Source organism: Boleophthalmus pectinirostris, unplaced genomic scaffold (assembly GCF_026225935.1).
Source record: "Boleophthalmus pectinirostris isolate CB_2022bp ecotype Guang Dong unplaced genomic scaffold, ASM2622593v1 HiC_scaffold_14, whole genome shotgun sequence".
NCBI lineage: Eukaryota > Metazoa > Chordata > Actinopteri > Gobiiformes > Gobiidae > Boleophthalmus > Boleophthalmus pectinirostris.
In genome coordinates, this window is record NW_026571047.1 from 12170404 (window position 1) to 12196680 (window position 26277).

The following is a 26277-nucleotide window of genomic DNA, read 5'->3' on the forward strand; positions in this document are numbered from 1 at the left end:
TCACAAGTTCTTGAAGTTTTTAGAGACATGGAGTGTATTTCACATGAAAGCAGTGGGAGTATTGCTCCACACTGATGACCTGCAGTTTGTCAATCAGATGAGGGCACCTCTGTGTTGTCATATGCTTCAGTAACATGTGATCAGTCATCTGACTATGACTTCACCTTTTCCTACTGACTAGTGCAAGTTTTGTTTAAACTTGGGAATTAATTACTTCCTTTAATAACACTGAATAACAAAACAAATGGAATGGACTTTTACAATGGATTTTATTAAAAATAAAAAATATATATTTATAGTTTTGAAACACATTTTAAACCAAAAGTAGTCAATACATATAAATATTCACTTAGATGTAACCATGTTTTTTCGCACTTGAATATAAAATGTATCAGTCATCCCGGTAACACTTTTCACAAGGCAGAGATGGCTTTGGCTGCTACTCTCCTCCCCAGGGGCAAAGACAGGTCTGTGATGGCTAAGACAACTTTTGGTTTGGCAAGAGCAGGCAGCTTCACCAGCTCCGAGACCTGTACATAAAGACACACAAATTTGAGATTAATCCGTTAATCTATTTCTGAAAATATAATAGGTATATATACTTAATCTATGGGGTATAAAATATCATAATAATAATAACCCTAACCCTAAGTATTGTGATGGAAATTTATATTGTGGTCTGGGTCTCTACATGACGAGAGAAAGAGGCAGAAAGGTTGTTTGTCTCTGGCCAGGGCAGTCTTTGCCCTGTCTATATCTGCTGTAACAAAGAATAATAAACCTTTGTATTCCAAAAACTCACCAAGCTTTGCTTAATTACTAATTCTTCAAGAAAGATATATAATAGATATTTTTTCCACAACGACCTACACGACGAGGAATGCTAAGAATTGCCAAATTAAGACCAGCAGAAGATGTAACAAGGTAGGACAAGCCTTCCTTATCACTTCTCCAGTAATACATCTTTCTTATCTGAACATGACTGCCTGACTCTCTACTACTCACCATGGTAAAGGGCATAAACTGTAGAATGCTTCCACGACTTCCCTGCTCCAGGCATTCACACTCCTCAATAAAACTCTGCACAAACTGGGTGTGAGGCCCAGCCATCTTTGAGCCAAGGATTGAAGAAATCAGGAGGAATAGGTTGGCTGAGAAGAAAATGTATATTAAGTCTGAAAGTATTTTACAACATTCAGTAACATCAGACACGTTGGGTTTTGATTCAGGTGTGCTGAAAAAGTTGGTAATTTATAATACAATTATGCAGTAGCCTTCTATTACTAGGATTAGTGGTTACATTTTAAGCATTTTTACTACATACCCAGGACTCTGTTTAGAGGGTCTCTCATATTCACAGTGTGGAGCTGTGACGCAGACAGTGAAGTGCTCATGGACCGATCTCCTATATATAGATAATCACACAGAAACAAATGTAAAAGGTTGTTTTAAAGAAGGCAATGCCCAAAATTTCAAATGATGACTTTCACAAATTATATAATGTAAATACATTAATGTAAGATATGTTTCTTGGGTTTCAATAATAGCTAGGATTTCTTGGTGAGAAAAAAGATATGTGTGCCCTTAGGGCAGGTTAAAACCTGCAAGACTGTTAGATAAGAAATTCTGCTTCCTGCTTGTAACTAAATTCCACATCAGAAAGTAGATTTCATAATCCACATCTCAAAAATATGAACATTGCTGAATCTGAAACTTACCAGGACTGGAAAGGGCTACTGGCTCATCTTCATTCGAGCTGAGCAAACGCATGAGTTTAGATGGTTGTGTGTCATCCAAAGGAAAGAGGCTGTTGTAATCCTGTGGATGAAGAGAAATTCTACAGTAAGAGACTCTACAGCAAGACTTTCGCAATATTTGTGTGTAAGGTTAATTGGGTGGGCACACCAATCACACAGCAACAGTCAAGTCTGTATGAAACGCCAAAGGTCAAGCGCTCAAGCAACCCACAAGCATCAATACAGAATATTGTTTGTGAAAAACATACAGTGAAGCCCTTTATGCATAGACAGGGGAGATGTCTGTGCTTTTCTCTCAACTGGATGTAACAAAAGTTTTATTTTTTTGGCTTGTTCCATTGTTGTGATGCAGATTCAAATAATCATCATGGTGTTCTGCATTTTCTGATCGCTTTCAGTGAGAGACATCCCAGACTGATAATGTATAGAACTGTGCTACACATATCAATCTGGTTACTATGGAAGTATAATACTCCCTACAACTGAAGCATCGCCAGATTGGACTGCAGTAAACTGGAATGGACAATACTATCACAGTGTTCTGAAGGTTTACGTTTCCGAGGGCATGCCTGCTGGACGTACTGATGGTAAATTATCTTTTCCTGTGTTAAAACTCCAGCATCATGCCTCTTCTCTTCAACTCGGGCTACTACAGTTTATTCTGCAATAGTGACATTTAACACTAGTGTTAAATGTCACTATATATGCTTGAACAAATGTCAGACAGCAGATAGCATCTCATGAGAGGCAAAACACTCTTCTATTACCTCAATATCCTCCCGCTGTCTCTTACGTTGGCGAGCTGATAACGGGCCTTTATGTTGAGAAGAGTAAGAGCTGAGTGCACACCACACAGCCAACCTAATTTGTGGAAGAACATTTCATTTTAAAATAGGATAGAACATTTTAAACCACAATTATAGAGAACATTGTAATGGCTTTATACTTTGCCAATGCCTTTCCCGGTGGGTCAGCCAGGCTGTGCCAGTGGGCTGAGTCTGTGAGCAGGTTGGGAAGAATGGTGCCAAGCAAAGTCAGTGTGATCTGATGAGTGTCCAGACAGAAGATACTGTAGAGGAGCTCGACCACCCGATTGGCCCACTCCTGACGAGTCTCCTTTAGCAGCTCCTAAAATCGCAACATACTTTTAAGATAAGCCAAAAAAGCAAGTAGACCGATATAACAAACATTTGGTGTGGATCGAGTATACTAAACTCAAAATACTGATTCAAGACTCAGTTGGGTTCTGAAAGTTGCAACGAAAGGGAAATACTGAAGAGTTAATTTGCAAAAGTGCCATTTGAAAAAGTCATCGGAGGTTCGTAGTTTACTGCAGCCAAATCTACATTACTGTTATCAAAATATTATTGCATCCCTTATTGATAAAATACGCTATACATTATTGTAATTGCTAAAATCTCTAGAATATGGTAACAAAAAGACAAGACACTTTTTGGCAATTTTCCAAACGTAGTTATCTGCTTTTGCTATTGACTTCTTCATTTATGTATATATTGTATTCCTTATGTTCTGTAAATGAAAGTCAAACTCATTCTTCCTCTAATTACTCATCTGTGAATGTTTGAATAAACACAATAGTTAAACCAAAACCAAATGTCCGTCCACAAAAAACGAAACAAAGAAATGCTGTAAATTGCTTCATCATTTGGAAACAGGTACCTGGAGGGAGAGAGGTTACACTTGCCCTTGCATAATGGTTATTTTAAAAAAAAAATATATATATATATATATACACACATATACATGTGTGTGTAAATATATATATAAATAATGTATGTATGTATAAAATATATATACATACATACATACATACATATATATATATACACACACACACATATATATATATATATATATATATATACATACATACATGCACGCACACACACGCACACACAAAAATTAAGTTAGTAATTTGTGTCATAGAAAGTATATATATATTTATATTTTAGATGGCACTTTTTTGGACACTCACTGCATTGCACTAAAGTCAATACCCATGGTACTTTGATGGTTAACTACAGCTGCCCTGGGGTTGACTGACAGTACAGCAGCTACCAATGTACATCAACAGCATTCCGAACCACTCATATACCATATGGTGCTGCCAATTGCTCAAAGACACAACAACAGTACATACTATTTTCCAAATTACCAACATTATGATAAATAAACTAACCTTAACTAAATTATTAGTAAACCAGAAGACCCCTCCCATGTTCAGGAGACTCTCAAAGAGATGCAGTGCTCGACTGTCAACCCATCCTTTCCGTAAAACTGCCTGGAACTGTTGACTCAAAGTAGCATGAATCGGTTCCTTGGTTGGTAGAAGGTTGCGGTATGGGATGGGTTCATGACCTTCCACTGGGGGGCGCAATGTTGCTCCTGTTTGCTGAAAGATGTCTGCACACATGTGTTCCATGATGGAACTCATGATTATGACACTGGAGTGAGAGAAAGGGAAATTTAAAATGAGTATTTAGCATGTGTGGATTATAAATGCTGCGTCATACCGTTCATTGTAAAACTGATGTGTATTTTCTCCATGATACAGAGGTGTCACAAGATGTCGAATCATTGTCTGTGGCTTCTCCCTCTCATCTCGGCCCAACATTCGGACATGAGCTACCAGCCACGCAACAGCACAAATGGCCATGCTACATACTTTCCCCTTTATGTTATCTGTTATCCTCTACACTTGCAGAGATGTGAAACAGACAGAAAGAAAGAAAAGAGAAGGATGTGCTGAAAAAGGGGATTCTTATTAAAAACATTCTTCCATATTGTCATGCATTGCTACAAATGACAAAGAAAGTGGAAATGACACAGCATCCTTCTGCATTTTTGAGTAACTAAAGACAATGTCATTTTCCAAATATGTCCCTTCTGAGTAGTGTCTTATGCTGTGTGAGAACTTTGAGTTATTTCTTAAGCAAAATAGCAATATTAAGTACAATACAGTACAAAGAATGGTTACCTGCACAGCCTCCACTGAAAGCACACCATTCTCCCAGGCATTCAAAACTTCTAAGATGGCTGCTGGAATGTTCAGACAAATTTCATGCCATTTCACCTGACTAAAAAAACAACAGAAACTGGATTGTGATTAAAAGAAACTGGTAATAACACAAATATGTAGCAAGGAAAAAGCTGAACTTACACTAGCTTCATTTCAGAGGAGTTGTTGAGAAGGGTCACCAAGCTCTCCACTTTACCAGGCTCTGGTTTGAAGCAGGGGTGATCTGGGTTTAGGATCTTACCTTCTTCTGGCATACATGTCTGCAGCCATGTTTCAAAGAAAGGGGTCTCTCCAGAAGGACTGGGTTCTGATAGTATTACCTGATGTGACACATAAAGATTGTAAATGTTTAATTCCCAACATTTGGATGATATTTTGTAAAGGTGTATAATATGACTTTTGACTGTTGGGTTTGTTTTAGGAACAAGAATCAAAAGTGACATGGACAAACCTCTGACCCATATGTCTGCACCACATGACACAGCATGAGGAAAGAGATGTCAAAGAGAAGAGATCGCACTGATGCTGACTTAGCTGAGGAAAAGAGCACTGTTGTTATGCAGTTCTTAAAATAAAAACAACAAAGGAACATTTCTTAATGGAAGATGTCACTCACATCCTTCACCAGCAATATGTTTTGGAAACTCATTCAATCTAAAAAAAGGCAACAAATGTATCACGAAAAAGTACAGTGAATGATAGTGTAATTATATATAAGTATTATTTATGTACTTAATAAACTTTCGGGCAAAAGATTTGAGCTTCCCAGTAGCTGCAGCTGCTGCAAGAAGCAAGTCCAGGCTCTTGCCAGACAACATGTGGCCAAGGACCCCAAGAAGGCCCTCAGGAGACTTGGAGTGGTCTGCATCAACAGTCTAAAACAACAGAGCACAAGATAGTCCTATAGGTTAGATTAATTAAGAATGGTTATCAATATAATGCTAAATTAATTCTAAACTACATTAAAATTTAAATGGATTGCACTGGATTATGGAATTGCACCTTGAGGATATTAGTGACAGTAGGCTCAGCTCTCAGGATAAGACCAGGATTTGGTTGGATGTTTGCATTCTCTGCAGTTTTCAACTTTGGGGCATATTCCCTGTCCTCCGTCCTAAAAAAAAGGAGGTTGTGTTACATTGAAAGCACAGAGTGAAAAGAATGCGTTAAAAAGAAAACACATACGTTACATTATTTCTGTACCTTTTGGCTGTTAAATTGGCTGTATTTGTTTCTGATAAAAGTACCAGCTTATGGCATTCCTGTAGCAGCATTCCAAGGCAATCACAGCTATGGAGTGGAAAACACAGATTTCAACATAAAATAATTCATTAATCTGAAAAATTATGTTGAAAGATTCTGGTAGACTTCAATTCTATCTACTTTTGTATAGCCCAGTATTACAACAGCAGTAACCTCATAGGTTTTCACAGAGTCAGTGAATACAAGGCAGATTGATCAACAGTCAAATATGCACTTACTTGCATCTTTGATCAGCTTTGTCCAGCAGTGGTGTAAGCTTTAGTAAATACTCAAATGCAATGTTAACATCATCCATGAAATCCTTCAAAATGTACCACAGATATATGTATATATAAGTATATGTTTATGTTTTCACAGTGGATCATTTGTGAAACAAAAGCACAAAATGCAAATTGACAAATTTACCTGTCCCCTTTCCCCCATTGGGTACTTCTTTAGTCTCAGTAAAACTTGTGGGATCTAGAAAAAAAAATCAAAATATATTATAGGATATTAAAATAAGGACATTTAAACAATATTAACAATTAAGACATATCATACTTTGAGGAATGTGAAAGCTGTCCATTTTAGCTCTTCTGTGCCCTCTGGTGACTCAATAAGGCCAGTGAAGCAGGCTTTCCAAATCTCCAGTACAAACAGTGGTGTTGGTATTTGCTATATACAACAAAACAACACCCACAAAATTAGTGTTTGTCAAGGTTTCCATTTAAATAAAAGGTGCCATGTGTAATTTTTCTGGTGGAGAGTCCGTCACCTGCTTTTTCCATGGAGATGTTATTGCGTTCCACAGTATGACAATAAACAGCTCTACCTTACATTTATTTAATCACAAGTGGTTTAATACCTCAAAAATAACAGGCATTCTAACTGTGAGCAGGGTTGCCTCTCCACAGATCTGACCTGCAATTTGGTCTGGGTTGGTCACCATTAAGATAGAATTGTTTAGCACCATACTGTGAAACATTCCAGACAGAGCACTAACATTCTTAAGCAAAGCATTTCGACGGACGCTCCACCAAAAATGTTACAAATATGTCTAATCCACCTGCATTCGCTTAATCATCATAAGCTGCTCCACAAGAGGCTGTAATTCTCCAGTCAGGTTCATGGTTCCTTCTAACATTATAAAGGCATGGACTGAAGGGAAGGACACATTAACAGGAGGGTCTGACTGCATGGACAACATCTGTGGAACACTATGAGAATAGAGAGAGGAGAATCACACCTTAAATACAGGAATATGCAATGAATCATTTCACTGTAATTGCAGTTAGTGAGTCAATTAATTCTATTGTGGATTATATTAGCATTTATCCTGCCCTTCAAAACAGAGAATGACAGAGTCTGTAAGCCACTTGTCTAATATTTAAAAACATAAAAACATTTAATTATGCCATTGACATTGTTTAAAAACTATTCAAATCTCACCTTTTCACAAGTGAAAGGCTTTCTTCAATCTTAGTCTTTAATGCCTGGTTAGAAACACTGCTTAGACCCTCACTCACTTTAAGCATAGCTTGCTCCACATTGCTCCAAAAACCTACAGAAATATTCACTTTTATTCAGAATACATCATGCAAAATACACATTTGCAACTGTAATATTAATGGGAATAATTATCAGATACTTACTTTGTTCCTCTAGCCGTGCAATGTGTACAAGAGCTCTGTTCTTGGTACTGTTGAGAAGGGTGTGAAGTCTCTCCTGACAGGCTATGAGACTAGTTTCTGTACTCGCCAATTGACCAAGCTCTCGAAGCTTCTCACAGTAAAAAGCACAGCCCTGCAGCAGCCACACAGTTATCCCCAATAGGGCACGACATAGACCAATGCATTCCTCCGCTTTTCCATGACAGCTTTGAAAGTCAAGTGTTGAAGAAAAGTAAAATGAAGAACAGATTAGAATAATAAAACTATAAATGCTCTACAAAAAAAATAAAAATAAAATTAAGTGTACCTGAGGCGATGGCAGAACATGTCCATTATTTCCAACAAAGATTTAACACAAAGTTCTCGAGAAAAATCATCAAACTAAAAGAAAAAAAAAACAATCTATATTACTAAAATAAAATATTAGAAGCCCAGTGTATATTAGTGTTGTCACAAAAAGCTATACCCATATACAATCAGTACTGAAGCTAAATGCATAGAAGTATCAAAACTGTAAACAAATTACATTTGAAATTTTATGACTAGTTTGTACTGATTGTCCTATTTTTATCAGAACTATTATAAAACCATATGAAAATAATAAGAAAACTAGTAATATTTTGTGCAGAAAATTACATAAACATATAAAATCAAGTTTCAAATTCTAGTATTTAACACTAGTGTGATTAAAGGTTTGTTACCTTGCTAATAGCAGCAAGCACACTGGAATAAGACACCATCTGAAGCGACAATAAATAAGTAAATGTTATTTGAAGTTAGAAGACAAAACAGTATTGCTATCACAATTAGTACATGGCTCTGTACATTTACCTGGGAGCTTATGGCATATTTGAGGTAAGAGAGAATGAGAGGATTGGGAGACGGGCCAATCATTGCCTGCTCCATCAGGGCCTCTGGAATGAACAAAATCACGTTAGTTGAAGAAAGTTACCCGTACACTCAGTAGATATCCATTCAGGTATAGTTCTCTAACCAGCCAAGTTCAGGTAGTCCCATGTCGCTCCTTTGGGGAAGTTTCTCTTTATATTGATTGCCCATTGGTAGTCACTCCAGCGCTCTTTCCAAGCCTGCAGAATGGCTTGCTTCAGATTTACAACCTTCATATGGAAATCTATAGGAAGTCAGGCTAAAAAACAGCAAAGATGAGATCAAAACCAATTCCTTCATTGTTAGCCATTAGCAACTCGTGTTGTAAATTTATTCGAGTTTAGAATCAGTGACCAGATATAAATGTTACTACATGCATTATATTTTAATTATTAACGCTTACCGGTCAGTAGTTTCTATACGTTTTTTAGCTGTTTAATTCATATTTTACGGACAGACTGCTTCATACCAATGCCACAGAGACCATCTTTCTTCTAAAGATCCAGGGCGTTGATTGGTTCACTAGCTGAGGTTTGTGTATTGTTGCCACTGATTGGTTAGAAGGCTTAAGAGAAGAGAGGCCAGCGCCATGAACAATTTTAACCACAAGATGTCAGACTTGATTGCATTTTAACTCGAAGTAAAGCATCCGTGCTTAAAAAGGTAAATCATTGGATTGCACCATGAAACCATAATATTATAGATCCATGAATTACACTCGCCCGTAAAAAAGTTTGGACCTCATCATGCGGCCCAGCCAGAGGTTTCTTAAATTCTTAAAAATATGTTGCAGCACAATTTATGCAGTTTATTACCTTTAACAAATTTGCTAATTAGCTTAATTGATAGAACACGTGTATTGATTAATAGAACACGTGTATGGTAACTATTCATAGTATAAAAAAAAAAAAAAAAGTAATATACATGAATAGTTGAGTATTTAAAAGTACGCACTGTAAACCCCCTGTGAAAGTTCATCTCAGTTAAACCTGTCTAATTTCTGTGTATTCAGGCCTATGTCATATTAGAAGGCAGACTGCTCTCTCATCTCAGTCAACGTCCACTTTAGAGCCAGCATCGTGTATTGCATCTTTAGATACAAAGACCAGCATTCTGCTTGAGGACACTGGAGACAAGCTCAGGTTGTTTGAGGTCTCTGTTCTAAAGCAGAGATGCCAGTGGGCCAAAGATGACCCATACATGCTGGCAAAGGTGAAGGTAGGACTCAGACGGGGCGTGTGGGACGCTTGTGTTTGTATGAAAGGGTATTTTGAGAGAACTGTCTGTCTTCCTCTGTCCAAAGATGCATTAGCAAAGAACGCTGACAGGTATGAGAGTACCCCTGGGGAGTCCAGAGAGTCCAGAGGTGTTCTAACTGTTCTCATGACTTCACTGATGGACTGACGATTTGCTGACTCTTATTACCTTTGTCATGATTATATTTTCATAGAGACAGAAAAAAAACCTCTCACTTAGTTAGAAAATATTGAAAATATTGAATATTGGAAAAAAAAGCCTTGATTTTAATACAAGTGAATGTCTGGCATTTTTCTTTTTCTCTCAATGAACTGCACCCATTTTCATAAGCACCCTTGGTTATATGGATACCAGCAGTTCCCTGTGTCTGCTGGTTTTTAATATTTTCATAACCATGACTGTTTAGATCAACTGGATTATGTAACAGTAACAGTACAGATTTCTATAAAGCTGAGTTTGAAGGGCATCGTCAGAAAGTTAGCTGCAGTAACACTCACAATTATATAACTAAGATGTGCTAAGTATTATTATTATCCTAGGCTTAATCTCCCACTATTTGTTGTCATTTCATAAACTCTGCATGACCTATGAGTGCATCCACATTACTTTCTGCCCTTAAGTCTGCAGGCCTTTGGGCTCACAGAACTAAGTAATTACCTGGGTCTAGAGCCAGGAAATGAGAGCATCCCACTGACGTTCCCTCAGGTTGTCCATCCATGACTCAGGATAAGGACTATCCACAATGGCTAAAAAGTAAACAACTGTGTGTGAGTTGATATTGTCATCAGTTTGTGTCACATGTACAGTAACACCTATGCTCTTACCTGACAGTGAGTCAGCGAGGCAGCCTCAATACACTTTTGTTGACAGATAGTGGGCTAGTGGACTCTTGACTGGTTTGTGGTAACACTAGACCACAAGTGTAGGTGGGAGTGCAGTGCCATTGTGTTCATTTGGACAAAAAAACATTTAAATGTTTTTATTTAGCTAGTTCAGCAACTCATTCTCTGTAAATTAGAGGTATTAGGAATGTATGAAAGATACAGTACTGACTTGTTTGTAATTAGAGTGCATATGATGCAGCCTTATGTAATTTGGGATCCCTAGAGACAGATTTATAGATAATGAAGTGTTTATTAACTTAATCAGTTGTAATGCCACTGAACAGTTGGATTTGAAACACCAGCTTCTCTCACAGGACTTCAGAATGGGGGGTATATTGGTCAATGAGCTTCAGGCTGCTTGAAACTGAAGAGCTTAATATAGCCCCCTTAGCACAATTTCTCCTCATTTGACTGTCATAAAGACCCCAGAATACAGGGAGTTTGGCCCAGCATTTAAAAATAGGGCTTAACAATGGAAGCCGACAACCTCTTATTAAATATCAAAATACACAGTTATGTTTTTTTGCTAAAGATTAGGCAACACTGATTTCATGTTTTTCAACACAACATTTAAATTATTTTTAAAATGTAAACCTGCCACTTTGAGTTAATATCAACTTAATAAAATAATACATTCATTTTGTTGTATTCCAATAAATCACATGCCTCGATACAAGGAGAGACATGTGGTCAGTATTAAAATCAATGCTGACAATAGATGAACCCAATGTTGAATAAGGACTTTGTTTTTTATTAATTTTTTTCTGCCTTTACAGCTGATTGGTGCCATACAGTCAGAAACATGTCTGTCCTCATCTTCTGAAAGCAAGCATTTCTCAAAGGTCACTTCTTGGTGAACTCATTAGACCAGAGCAGTTGGGTGAGTGTGCTGCCTTTTTGTGAATGTGAATGAATGTGTGAGCGACAACCTCAGGTGGCTCAATCAACTGTTCTGTGGCACAACACAGAAGGGACCGTCCCAAGGGATTATGAATGTTAATTTTGTTGTGCGATTTATATATAATATAATAGTATCCCAAAGAACTGTTATATATGTATCTGTCTCTTGTGTCTACTCTTATGCCCCAGCTGCAACGTGAGTTCAACCACTGAGTTACATTACAACTCTCTATCAGGGTTTCTTAGGCGTCAGTGTGAAAATGCTGAAATGCTTTCAATTAATCCACTGATTGGATTAGTAGCCTTTAGTTAGTTTATTGTAAATTTGCACAAGAAAAACACGAACTGGTAATTTCAGTAACGAAATTCACCCTATCATCTGTAAATCATGCACCAGTTTCTTAACCTGAAAAATTAAAAGTTGAAATTGACTTTCGGTTTGTAATATCAAGCCACGCATAGATTTGCAACATAACTAAAGTTTCTTGTTGTGCTGCTCTGATTCCAGTGTGCGTTTGTGCTGAGACCTATTCTCTGAGCTCAGCCCACCCTGTACCTATCCCTTCCTTTCTTTTCCGTAATGCTGCATCTGTCACTCACTGTGATGTCCAGCCGGCACCTTTAAACTGGCATTTTTGGCCATGTCAGGTTTTAGCCTGTAATACACTTTTTAAATCTATGCACTGGTATGTACATCTGGAGTGTTTTTAAAATTTCTTCCCAACTACTCATTTAAACACATTATTCTATTCAGGTCTGGGCTGTGGTCATCTCTCAGAGAGAAATAAGAACAGTGAAGTAATGGTCCCTCATTGATCTGATGAAGGGCCCTAGCCTCACAGTGGCTAGAGTGTTGCAGTGATTAATTGATGAGGCTTCTTGAATAATTGGCTCTGCACTGGAGTCTCCTAGAGGAGGTGACATGAGTGTTGCTCCTGTAGTGACCCAGGACTCATGATGATGCATGACCGCAGCTCCTTCTCTGATCACATGATTAGATCACCCTAAGGTGGCGAGGGGCTTTAATGATTTCACATTCACCTCACACCGGTGAGCAACTGTGTTTTGTTATTAACGACAAACTCCAAAACAGTTTGAATAGCTTTTTAATTAAGTCATTTAAATGAGAAAAGAAGTCCAGCAGATATTATTCTGGACATAGGAAGACTTCTACAGAGGTCAAAAGTTATTCCAATCATCCCTTTAAGAGAAATACATGTTTATTTGAAAATGGCGGTGCCAAAATGTTTACATTTCTGCTTCTCAGTAATCACTTCATAACGTGTGCATTCATTCCCATCTATCAAAAATTTTCTTTATATAAAAATAAGCAGTTTTATACCTTTACTGCATCATTCATTTATAATCTGTGTTTACAATGAGCATATGATTAGATAAGGTTTCATTTTAAAGGCTCAAGTGGCAATATTGCCACAGAAACAGTTCAGTTCTGCTGCTCAGGACAAAGATTTCAGTTCTGTTTCCACCAAAACTTCATGAATAACACACCAGTGTGCACAACCTTCCCAGAAGGTAATTAGCATAATACAAGTTTTGTGTCGGTCAGAGCAGTCTCACTAAAAAAGCTATTTTACTTCATACTAGAAAGAGCTAAAAAAAGTCATTAAAAGAATATGTAGCATCATATGGGTGAAGTTACTTATGAAAATATCAGTCATTGTGACCAACATTACAACCATTTTATGGTTCTTAATTTACCCTCTTTTCTTTCTTCATACACACAATCAGATTATTTGTAGTAACATTTAGTTTGCTAGTTTATTAAAAAAGGAATAACTTAAGGAGGCTACCAATGATATGTGACTTTGCATTTACATGCTGGGATTTTATAGTCAAGCTTTTACAATCAGTCATCACACAGATTAAGTTTACATTAGTCTAGAATTTTTATAACCAGTTTAAACTGTATTCATAAATATAGTCTTTACAGAAAGATGAATTGTAAGAAAACTTAGGAGGAACTGAAAGTTAGATCTTATATTATATATTTAATTCAATTACAATATTAACTCATTAAATTAAACATGTGCTCTGTGTATATTTATAACTTTGGTATCCAGTGGTTGAGAAATACTGGAGATACTGTACAGTTACAGTATGACTCGTACAATATGTAAAATGTGAAAGAAACATTTCCAAAAATTCTGTCCTGAAAAGAAGCATATATTTGTTTTTTAGTGTATTGCTTATTTTGAAACACTGGTAGTGTCTCATCTTTTTGTGTTATCTCACCATTTAATGTATTGCTAATATTTGAGGCTGCTGTATTTGATGTATTCAAGTGAGCAAGTTTGAGAATTTGCTGTCCTCAAATTTAGCATTGTTCATACAGAACAAAGTGTGTCAGATCAGAGTGAGTTTCCGCATTTATTTAGTTTAAAACATGCATAGTTTGAGTTTTAAAGGAAATGGAACATAAAACTAACATTTCTGTCTAGTATTGCCTTAAATGAAAGTGGTTGCTCTGTACTATTTTTAGCAGTAACTCAACAGTCGGTTGAATAGCCAGACAAGGTCTGTGCTTTTCATTTTAGCTGTGGAATTGAAAGCAACTTGTAAGTACTGGAAAATTATAGTTCAGTTCAGTTGATTTTGGAGTATAATGTTGCAGGGAAGGGTTGTATCATGGCTCATCATTGCATCTAAATGCATTGCTTTGTTTTATTTCTCTTTCACTAAAACCCTAACAGCAATATAAGAAGAACATGAATGAGTTACGTGTTCTTCAATACTCTGCAGAAAATGTAAAATATATTTACTATGTGATTAAATTTTTTTGGAAACTGATACCGCACACAAAACAAGTTATCTAAGCCATTTATTTACACCTAAAATTTCTTAATAAAGAATTTCTGAATATAGCTCTATGACTTCCCGCCCCAAACAATGACATTGTCAAAAAAGATTCAAGTTTCTATGAAGGAAGTAGTCTTGTAGTCCACCTTTTCCTTATCTGAAGACATTCCTTTAATCTGTGTACTGTTTTGACAGTTCTTTGCATGTAATTTCATTTTACTTTATACCTTTATCATAGTACTAGTCTTTCTTTCATATGGCACCTTGCATTGTTCTGCATCTTAGCCTCAGAGGTCAGTCCTGGGTCATATTTCTGATTCTCTGCGATATGATCGCTGGTCTAGTGGCCTGGTGGCTTGTAATCGTTCAAATTCATGCCGGCTGTTTCTGTCTGGACTGAGGTTTGCTAGTGGTCTGCTTCCACCTCCCACTTCCTCCTCCTCCTCTTCACGGTTGAGGAAGGCCAACTCATTTTCATAACAGAAAGAGTTTGAGTTAGGGACCAGGTATTTGTTCTCTACCATATCCTTGGCACTGCAGCGAGGGGTGGACGGCACCTCATAGGTTTTATGAAAGTGTGAGTAATCCACCTTATACACACTCTTCTCCTCAAACAGAACAGGCTCAAACCTGTGACCCCACAGGACCTCAGAGGCCAAATATGAGCTGCGTGCCTGAGTGGTCATGGCAGTGGCTTCCACCATACCCTCCAAGATAACTACAATCTCAAAGTCTGCTGACTCCAGGTCCTGTTGGCTGATCCCAAACAGTGGACTTTCTTCATCAATCTCATGGAGAATGGTTATTGGAGAAACCAAAAAGATCCTGTCCAGACCTTTGTCAAATCCTACATTGATGTCTATTTGGTCCAAAGGGATGTACTCTCCCTCCTCTGTGACCCGAGGCTTGATCAGCTGTGCTCGCACGTGTGCCTCCACTATGTGGCTTTTGCGAAGGTTCCCTACTCTCCACATGAGGCACAGTTTTCCATCCCGCATGGCAATAACTGCATTGTGGCTGAACAAAAGAGTTTCTGCTCGCTTTTTAGGTCTTGCCATCTTGGCCATGATGGCGCCAATCATAAAACAGTCAATGATGCAGCCAACGATTGACTGAAATACCACCATAAAGACAGCCACTGGGCATTCCTCTGTCACACAACGGTAGCCATAGCCAATTGTAGATTGTGTTTCAATTGAAAATAAAAATGCAGCCACAAATCCATTGACCTGTAGCACACATGGAGTAAAGTTGTCATCTCCTGCAGGATTATCCAAATCTCCATGTAATAATGCAATAACCCAGAATGCTACACCAAAAGCCAACCATGAGACCACAAACACCAGAGTAAATATTACCAGCATCCAACGCCAGCGAATGTCCACACATGTTGTGAAGATGTCTGCCATGTAGCGCTGGGATTTGTCGTCCATGTTGGCGAACTGCACGTTGCACTGGCCATTTTTCTTGACAAAGCGATTGCGGCACTTTCGGCGTGTGTGGATCTTGCCGTTTCCAAAGCCATTCATACCATGCATGGTACTGAGGCGCAGGCCCTCTTCCTCAGACGACACAATGCTGTAGCGGTTGATGCGGCCCACACTCATGCTCCTGGTGTGTGACCGAAGCCCCTAGCAGCAGGATCACAGTCTGAGCTGCATTTCCTCACACACACCGCTTTAATCCTGGCCCTATACAAAGTCAGGAAAGGACAAACATGAGTGATATATGCAGCTTATGTATTCATCGTTCACTAACTTATGCCCTGCTGTCACATGTCTAATCTTAACTTCTCTTTTTACATTGATAAATTTGATTATTGCGTGATTGTTTATCTCCCTTTCTCATGTCCAATTTAAACATTAAACACTGAAACACAATTACTCTTCATGAAGGGCACTTGTGTCTTTTCATGTCAGTTGCATTAGTGAAGTACTGGCCTCCAACTGATCCTCTTCAGGCACATGACAGTTTCTCTCCTTTCTTTCAGATGATGGAGACAGTCCACAGTATACACTGCATTTGTATATGCTGACACCCTGTTTATTAATAATGACCTGCCATATTTTCTATTGAATTTAAGTTGAGTTCCCTTTAACAATATTGTTAGAGTTTTGGTTAGGGTTATTCGAAATGTATTTTGGACTAATACACTCACTGTGTGAGGACTTGCATGTACCTTATAAAATGTGTCCCCGTTCTGTAGAATGATTAGTGATTAATCATTTTCTGGGGCCTGTAAATTGCCCTATATACTTGGTCCTTATGGTGTTTCGTTTTGTAAGGTTGTCCTAACATACAAGGTGTTTATTTGTGAGTCCATGATGTGCGAGAGTTCATAGTGTTTGCCTTGGTCCTGCCCTGACTGCTTTTTGGTCCCAGGTGCCCCTCTGTCCGCCACACATCCTATTTCTGTGTCTCAGGTGAAAGTTTACTACAGTTGTCCACCTTATTACCTCATGATGGCTACATGTGCCCCACTGGGATCTGACTCACAACTGCTCTGGGAAAATGTACTGTAGCTAAAATGCTATTTTTAGATTTTTGCACTTTTTCAACTTCCCAAAGGTGTGCAGCTGTTTTTCCTGAATTAGCAAGCGCAAGACTCTGATAACAACTGTGCACATGTGTGACCACACAAGTGTTAACCATTGCTAGTGCAGAAGAAACTGTGGCATATACACACATAAGCTTAGTAGCAGGTAACATAATGTCTAAACAAACTGACTTGGTTATGTAAGAGTTTAATCTTAGGCTTGCTTTTTGCCTCATTGTTTCACTTAATATCTTGACCCTAACAGGACAAACAACCACAGCACCACAACCACAGTGCTAAATCCCTATTATATCATTGCAACGCAGCATCATGTCTCATCAATAGAGTGAAATATGAGATGTTACAATGCCCTCAGGTCATTAGGTAAGTGTCCTGTTCTGTGGGAGTAAGTAATCAAATGTAAAGACTGTTGTCCCTATCAAAGCTCATGCATGTAATGCATAATATAATTATAATAATAATATGTCGCTTATCTACTGTTGGGTTTGTAGTATTTCAGTCAGGTTAAAAATAAAAACCATTGCTCTAACAACACCACAGACCATAATATAACATAGGTGCTTTTAGGTACTTTTGTTGTCCTGTTTTTGTCAGGCAGTTAAGGATGAATAGAGTGAATAATTCAATGTGCGAAATGAGTGAAGGAATTAACAAAAACAATGAGATGAGAGAAGAGAGAGGAGCTCATCTAAAGACAAACAGGGAAACTGAGCTGTACCACTGCGGTCCCTGCCCACCTCCCAGGGCCATTGTTAAGAGGAACACAGGCTCGAATGTCATTGTATTTTCCTATAGTTCACCACACGCAACCTGTCTGCTCTCAAGTAACCTACAGGTATTTTCCTATAGAAAGACACACCACTTAACCATGCAGATGGGCATTTTAATGTGCCATGTGAGTTTATCGTTTAGAGTTAAACATTGAAATTGCAATGATAAGAAGTAGGAGTGTGTGCCGTGGACTGTGCAACCATGCAGTCCCAGGTGATGAGGTGGAGAGATTGGTAGAGGTCTGAGTCAGCCTCTTCCACTGTCATTACAGCTGTATACTCAGCAGAGTCTACTTGCTGCACCTGTAGCCTTTCCACTGTTCACACACCTGTGTGCCATTGATTGATCATTCGCACAGGCAAATGCTTCACTCGGCTTTTTCATCTTTTTTGTGTTTGTTTTTAATTACTTACACTCCTTTGTTAAGGCTTAATCACACATATTACATGCAACATTTTGAATGCTTCATCAATTTGTATTACTATAAGGGGTATCGTGTATCTTAAATATGTTTTTTTGAGTTTTCTGTACACATCTATTTGTGAACAGATTGAATCAAAGTAAACTAACTAAGCCAAGATAAAAGCAGGTTGGGGTCATTGAATTAACAGACAATGCTGCATAATCTGTGTCCTCTTCATCTTTGACATCAAGGATTCTCTTAGTGCGCTGATGGACAGAGCAGTGTATTTATTCATACCTGTCCTCTGGTTTTGTGTTACATTCAGTGCAGTTGCTGATTGATTCACTGTGCTTGTGATTAGTTGATGTACTACAATTCTTTCTGGCATTTCCAAAATACTGATAACTCTTAACAATTTATATATTACAATTATTTTATGTGTTCAATTGATAAGACACTGTGGATGAGACCAGATTAGATGTCTCACTAAACAACCACATCATTTGCACAAAATAGAATTGCAGTACCACTTTGACATATTTCATTCTTAATTAACTTGCTTCTTGACTTGTTTAAAATCTTGCTGTGGTGGGATTCTTCAAAAAACTCATGCTTACACTTGCAAAACACAATATCACCCCTACTTTTATAAAGACCTTACTGTAGATATTATTTTGGTGTCCATGTCAACCTAAACAATCCTTCTTTTATTTGATTCTTTCTTATTTAGGAAGCTCTCCATCTGATATTGGTTCAGTTACCCTTACCTGTAATATTTGTTGCTCCTGAGAAAGCACAACTTAACAATAGTTTCTTCTCTCTCTGCGTCCGCGTTAACCAAACTGAGGCATTCTTTGCTTCGGCCGCCACCACTGCTCCGTCTTCACATGTTACACCAAAACTGTGTAAACCACTCCATCGCTTTAACCCCGAGACACGCAGCCTCTTTTACATGTCTTCATTGTTACTGCTTTGTAGGAAGCATCAGTAAAACCTCTGGCTATTAAGAAAAAAGTGTGATCCGGGTAAAAAAATAGGTTGTTATAGCTCCATCTTCACAGTCTTTTGGTACTAATTGTTCTGAAAGTGCTTGGTCATTTTCATTAAACTGATGAATACTTCCCTAGCACTTTTGAGTACAGCTCTCTCTATCTCTATATCAGTCCTTTGCAATTCGATCTAGTTGGAGAGTATGTCTCTCTCTCTCTCCCTCTCTCTCTCTCTCCCTCTCTCACACCGACGAGTTCTTCCTCCCTCTTCCCTCCCTCTCCATAGTGTCACAGAGGCTGTCATTTGCAGCCTCCTTCTCTCTCTGTTGCTCGCATGATGGTACTACCTGTTTTCTACAACTTTTACATAAAACATACATAACAAACATACATCTAATCAACAAGATTAGATGTATGTTTTTTAAGTAAGTATTTGAAAGATTTGTCTTTTCATATCAATATATCAACATAAATACAAATAATTAAAAAAATAATAAAAATTGCCAAAGCTTTTTGACCAATTGACCAATATTTTTGCTAAGATTATTTATATATTTATATATATATATATATATATATATATATATATATATATATATATATATATATATATATATATATATATATATATAGATAGATAGATATAGATATAGATATAGATATAGATATAGATAGATATAGTAAAACATAATATACATAACATAATTGACCTCATAGGGTTACCCTTAATCAAGGCTTAAGAGAGAGCTTTTGTTTATTACCCAGTGGAGTGTCACACTGACCACAAGACTGGGTCAGCCCCTCAAGGCTCTGATTGACCTCTGACGTAGGTAATGGAGCTCTGTGTTTCTGCTGGTCCATGCTGCTGCCAGCTGCTGTATCTCTGTACAGACTCCTGCCTTTCACACTTGTCACCAACAACTAATCAACAGCATTTAACCTGAGGACATGAGTCTGTGAATATGACAGCCTGTTCTCAATAAGACACTTTGTGGAAATGAAAATACCAAGGCTCTCTCTGCTCTTTATAAGCTATGAGTAGATTTCATAATATCATATATTATGTTTTTAATGCAGGCTAACAGGTGTTTCTGCTCCCTGTTGCTGCAGCGGTTACATTAGCAGCTCCCGTGAAGTTTGACATTCACATAGATGACTCTCACAACCTTACAGTGAGAGGCTGTCATCTGTCAAACACTAAAAGAGATGACAATTAGTACGGGAGAAGGCTGAAGGAGTGAGAAATTTCTAAATACAGCAGAACTGGCTCAGCACCAGCTTTATCACTAATGATTCATCAGCACAGGAACCCTCTCTTTTCCCTTTCTCTCTCTTTCTCTCTTTCGTCTGCTTTTCTTTTTGCCTCTCTGATTTCAGGCTTGTGAGGGTGATTTTGCAGTAGCCTGTGTGCGATCATCACTAGGCTATTGTGTTTGGCACTGAACGTCAACTAATGGAGCCCAAAATGCCCCTTTAAAGTGCATTTGAATCTGTGGTAGCAACAGGTAGCATGGCGGCTTCTGCACAATGTAAAGGCTTCCACACAACCATGTCTAAAGAACAGTAGATCACAAGGTTCACACATTCACAAGCTTGTTATATAAGACCGCTATAATCACAGGTGGCAGATCATATATCCTCTGCATGTCTGTGTTTAAATAAGAGGGTATTGCCTCCCAGAGAGAGGGATAAGTGTGATGCTGCTCCCATGGATACAGGTATAACAAATTTTTATCATTGCAGACCAATGAGAAGTGGAGGATTCACTTCACTGATGGCACCTTTAAAAAATGTTAATTCATATAGTGCATTCAATTATTTTTCACCACAGATTTGCAATGCATTGTTTATTGATTCTGTACATTTGTGCAGTACTAATATAGCCACACATACAGTATAGCTGAGATTCAAAAACAGAAATGTGCCAGGCCACTGGCAAGCAACGCTTGCCAATGTGCCTGTCCAAATACCATCTATCACTCACTCACATCATAACGCATTCATATTATATTGGGAAAGTGTCTTGCCCAAGGACACAGAAATGGTATCTACTGGTTATAAGAGGACCACTGTACCTGTATCAGAACCCACAACTAGTAAAAACACACAAGTATAAAAAGAACACAAACCAGAGTGGGAAGTCAAGTAAGTTTGCAGCAAGGTGTAATTTGCATGTATCATACAGCGGAGTCTAAGAATAAATGTCTCAGACTCTTTGTGGTGATAGTGATTGTGGCATTTCATCTTTTTACAATGAGTCTCACCAGGCCTGACACCACAGAGGAGCTAGGCCCATTTATTGCTGTTGACAGCCCCATCTCTCTCCATCACAATGTCCCTGTCAGCATAATTCAATAGGAAGTCTCTGTTTTATAAGACATAATGTAATTTGGACGTGTTCTTTGTCCTCACAACAATCATTTGTCCTTATTGATATCTTAATTTTTCCACTCAGTTCATTTAGTGCTTTTAGCTTTATCATTGGCAGTACTTTTTGAGTGTTTAAAGGGGCTATAATCATGTATTTTCATGTAATGCAGAGCTATTTGTTTTGCTCCAGTACATATGGTATATACTGTAAAAGCAACTCTCAGGGTTCAAATGAGTGTGCTGCATCTAATTATAAATCATTTTTATTGACCTCAAACCAGGAAGTAAGACTGATGTGCTGTTAACATGATAGTTGTTGTTAACATTTTGTGATGGGAAGACTCCTATCTGGCTTCAGAAGGTTGTGAAAAGCAATTATAAACCCATTGTGGTGAGATGGTAGGAATTTGTTTGGAAAGTGAGGATTGACTTTGAGCCTGTACAAACTGAACTACATCTGTTTTTATGTTTCAGAGATCGTAAAAATCAGATACAGGACCTTAATTTGAGCATAAACATTTTGTTGTTGTTGTTGTTGTTGTTTTTCATTTTTAGAGTATCCGTCTGATATTCCAGGCTTTTGGATCAATTCCTGTTCATTTAATTTTTGCAACTTCATCTGGTGTCTGCAGGGATTAGGAATGTGATATTGCTATATTCACACTAGCTCCAGCAGTTGTGAAAAGGCCTTCTTGTTCTTGGGCCCAGCTGGGTCAGTGCACTGAAGAGGACTGGTTATTTGTTTGACTCTTAGACAAACACAGACAGATAAGTATATCTTGTAAGTTAGATCACCTCAGGCTTCATTGAGGCTGTTGTGTTTGGCATTGGATTTTATACCTTTTGAGGCTGGTCACTTTGAAGCATTACTAATTCATAAACAAACCCTTATTTTATATGCACGTTTCATGCTATCACATTGCTTATTTAAATAGCATTAACATTCTAACGGAGGGTAAATAAATGTTATAAAATGCAATCAAAATTAAAAAATTTCACATGCTACACTATAACCTACAGTGTGACTCTTCATTACCTAATGAGCCGTGGTTCTATGCTGGGGGTGTCCATGGTTCACCATATCGTCACCTGACAGGTCTGCTGAGAAAAGCTTCTGTCTGCCTCTGCTCTGATACTCTGTGGGTGAGGGAATTAATCGGCTCAGGATCCAATGTCCTGGCTCCTTCCTACTCCCTCCTGCTCCCTCCACTGACCCTGACCCCTGCCCAGATGATGGGCTCGTCCTGTAGTGATCAAACTCCAGTCAAGCCTCGTACTAGCGTATTATATTGTGTTAACCTACTTCAGAGAACCAGAGTTTAAAAGAATATTATTTTTGTCATACAATTCTGCAAGAAGTAATCATATTATGTTGCCCCCTATAAACCTTACTACTGCATCAAATGAAAATGTGTGATGTAACATTAGAGATGGATTCAGCTGATCTGAATCCATCTCAAACTGGCAGTTTGCTGTAACAGATGTTGTCACTCCTGACACAAGTTGAGTGTCTTGTGTGAACTGATTACATCTTAAATGTTGGCTTCTCTCTATTAGGCTCATCTTTTTAGAGATAAAAGAAGAAATCATCCTACTATTTATGTTTGGCAATTTATACTGCCCAGTTGTTCCACCCATTACTCATCAGTTCATAGCAGTTCTTTTAGATCAAACACTTTAAGAAAGAGAATCTGAAATTGTATTTTAATCAGAATGTCAAAATACCAAAAAAGGCATTAGAAGGTGTGTTGTCCAGAATACCAACCTTACATACACTTGTTTTCATGGATGGTGTGTGGGAGTTTGTGCATCTGTGTTCAAACCTATCTTAGCTTTCTTTATGTTAGCATGCATGTGTAGCGCTCATAAGAGTGTGTGCACACAGGGCTATTTGTAGCAGGTCCGACTCCCTGGGAACTCATCTTCCATCTGTCGATTCTGCGCAGCAGAGCCCAGTGAAGCCCTAATTTTACCCTAAATTTACCAGCTACTGACCCTTTTTCTCAAAGGCTTCATAAACTACATTATTTTGGTGCATTGACCCTTCTTACTTCCCCACTCAATCTTTCTCAATGTGAATCTTTTTTAAGCTTTGTCCTCTATGTGCCTGTCTCCATTATAAATACATGCTTATCTTTAGTGGAGGTGAAGTAAAAATGTGTGCTTGCATAGATTGCAATTCTTTGATCCATTCTTCACTTCTCATGTTCAATATTCTTTTTATTAGATGTAAAAAGTAATTGAAAAACAGTTCTTCTTGAAAAAAAGAATACTTCTATTTTCCTAATATGGAAGACTGGACAAAGATTCAAAAACATGTTGGCTTTGGTTCAAGGTAAAAATAGGGCTGTGGTATTGGAAAAATGAATTAACCAACAGGGCATATGGTGGCTTTGTGCAGGCATATGCTTTTGCTTAGGGGCTTTTTGGGGATGCTTGCAAAAGGCCATTCATGAGATGTTTGAATGTGAAGAAGGGCAACATGCCGAGAATAGTTAATGCTGTACGATTGACACAAAAATTAAACCGTTTTCTTTGTAATGAAATTAAGATGATTTTTAAGAGTTAAAATCTAACTACAATTTTGGTAAAATTGTTTAGTTTGTATTCCAATTTTGGTATCAAAATCATTAACAGTAACATCAGTTTTGTCAGTTGAATTTTTCCCAGAAACATTTTTCACATCCAGCTACAACTACAATAGTCTTTGAATGCATTGATCAGTTAGTTGTTCCTGACGTGGGACTTTTTCATGTCGGGTTTGGCGTTGCGTGGCATGAGCTCAGAATGCTGCCATAGCCGTGTGGTTGTGTCAGCTTTATTTTCTACCGAGGCTTTACACTAATTCACTGCATCCGATCCAGCGGCAAGATTGCTCAATGGCCCCCGCTCACCGGCTGCAGAGGCCTAACATTTCTGCCTTTGTTCCCCCCAGAGAGGCCGGATTTGAAGGGACACCCGGGTAAGGGGAGGACATTCAGCATTTTTGGTCACTGTTACGGTGGTTAACACATTTGAATTTCACACTCTCGGTCATCCATGAGTCCTAGAAGTTGGTGTCACTGACCTACGATCTACTTAAGTTGTGTCTGGCTTTGAGCTTTTTAAGTCATCATCCCACAACAGCTTTCACTGTGGGCGTGTGGACAAGAAGTGAGAAATAGACTAGAGGCTGTGTGAAAATTATTAAAAGTCACCCTTCATTGGAGTGCTACAGTGCTCAATGAGGAGACATAAATACACTTAACAGTAAATATAAAAATGCAAATTACATTTTTAATTAGAGTGGATATAATGAGATTAATACGTGGCTTTACTGACTTCTTCATCGGATAATTAGCTCTTTCAAATTTGCATCGTTATATAACGACCAGGATAAAGACGCAAGGACACAAACAAAAAGTGGCTAACCTTGCTCAGTTGAAGCCTAAAGCCGCACACTCATAATATTATCCCACCGGGATAGTGGTTACAGCAGTGAGGGAGTCCGCATGTCATCCGATGGGGTCAGTGCGGCGGCTGTGTGAAAGAAGAGGTGCCAAGTGACATTGAGCAACCGTCTCTGTTTCACCGTGATGGAGAGAAGCGCTTATTAAGACGACAATACCTGCGTCAGCCCTGCCAGAAACCCACTGCACCCACTGAGGTTTTGTCTCACCTGTAACTCCATCTCAGCACTCCCAAATGCCGCCATTGTGTTACTACTACATGTACTCTGTCACAGGGTTTTTTTCATTTGATATTTATTAATGAGCATCTTAACTTTGATTTCATTATTACCTCCCCTAAAGCAAGTTTTAATATTGGTCAGTTTGTTGGTGGATTGGATAGTTTATTTTACTATTATTACCACATTGTAGCAGACAAACAGAGTGTGAGAACAGTAAAGAGAAAGAAAGAAAACACTGCCTTGGAATACAACAAGCCTTGTCTTGTTGGTTTTATTTGGCCTCATAGATTTAGCAAATTTTGGAACTGAGGGATTTTATGGGGGAAAAAAAAAAAAAACAAAAAAAAAAAACCTTGCCTGAAGAGGTTTTAGATGTCTTCCATGCATGTTTCAGTAATTTTGTGATCTCTCGGGCCCTATTCAAACCCTATTTATGGTTAGCTGTAAGATTCTGCGCAATTCTCAGCTCAAAAGCCTCCTTCGTCCATGCTCCCACATGACAATTCTCCATAAATATATAAAAGCATGATACAAAACTGTACACATAATAAAACACACATAATTTGATAAACAATTTGAAACTTGCAATGTGCAGCAATTTCATTAGCAGGAGACTGATTGTTTTGTGGTAGCGCTCTGAAGGGGGAGTAAGTGCAAAACTTAATGGAGACTCAGTGCATCAAAAACGAAATTGAAACTTATCAAACATGTTCTTTTGGGTGAATATAGCATTTTCAAAACAATGAAAGGTAACATGTGATCTATGATTATGTTATGTGTTAGCAGTTAACACCCCATAGAACTAAAATACCCCTTTTTAATATAATGCACCACTGGATTCTGTGTCTTCAAAATTACAGCAAAAAAGTTACATGTTTTAAAATGTTCATCATAGGTTTTTTTTTGTTCAACTTGAGCAGATTCCAGATGTCGGTGCAGTCTTGTCATGATGATAGAATTATCCAAACAACTGTAGGATTATTCATTGTGCTGCATCAAAGGCAATAACGGTGAAAGGACAGGATGGTCCCAAGTGGCGATGCCTCATGCTCTCCATTTGGA

The 26277-nt window shown here is 38.1% G+C and overlaps 2 protein-coding genes across 3 annotated transcripts; both read right to left on the bottom strand.

Moving 5' to 3' along the window:
- Positions 1-250: 250 nt before the first annotated feature.
- On the bottom strand, positions 251-9132 carry med24 (mediator complex subunit 24). Of its 2 annotated transcripts, none has more exons than XM_055150320.1 (26): positions 9001-9132; positions 8704-8856; positions 8541-8623; positions 8411-8449; positions 8017-8090; positions 7692-7915; positions 7489-7600; positions 7106-7256; positions 6601-6714; positions 6466-6519; positions 6279-6361; positions 6001-6087; positions 5800-5911; positions 5530-5672; positions 5414-5451; positions 5249-5331; positions 4939-5117; positions 4756-4855; positions 4292-4470; positions 3958-4222; positions 2704-2885; positions 2525-2618; positions 1719-1818; positions 1325-1405; positions 1006-1151; positions 251-530 (listed from the first exon to the last, which is right to left on the bottom strand). In XM_055150320.1, exons 2-26 carry the CDS (start codon positions 8831-8833, stop codon positions 414-416), a joined length of 2970 nt encoding a protein of 989 aa, XP_055006295.1. In that variant the 5' UTR covers positions 8834-8856; positions 9001-9132; the 3' UTR covers positions 251-413. The 2 variants fall into 2 exon arrangements, with proteins under 2 accessions (XP_055006295.1, XP_055006294.1); XM_055150319.1 differs by having other exon boundaries at positions 5983-6087.
- Positions 9133-14760: 5628 nt separating this feature from the next.
- kcnj12a (potassium inwardly rectifying channel subfamily J member 12a) lies at positions 14761-16062 on the bottom strand. Its single transcript, XM_020924242.1, has one exon. The coding sequence runs from the start codon at positions 16060-16062 to the stop codon at positions 14761-14763; it is 1302 nt and encodes a 433-aa protein (XP_020779901.1).
- Positions 16063-26277: the final 10215 nt, after the last annotated feature.

What these genes read in the sequence shown, in the direction of transcription:
- kcnj12a (XM_020924242.1), bottom strand. Translation starts at nt 16,062, where the DNA reads ATGAGTGTGGGCCGCATCAACCGCTACAGCATTGTGTCGTCTGAGGAA.
- med24 (XM_055150319.1), bottom strand. Translation starts at nt 8,833, where the DNA reads ATGAAGGTTGTAAATCTGAAGCAAGCCATTCTGCAGGCTTGGAAAGAG. An exon ending in TGCACGGCTAGAGGAACAAA is followed by an intron (nt 7,601 to 7,691) that starts GTAAGTATCTGA and finishes ATATTTCTGTAG; the next exon opens with GTTTTTGGAGCAATGTGGAG. An exon ending in AGCCTTTCACTTGTGAAAAG is followed by an intron (nt 7,257 to 7,488) that starts GTGAGATTTGAA and finishes CTATTCTCATAG; the next exon opens with TGTTCCACAGATGTTGTCCA.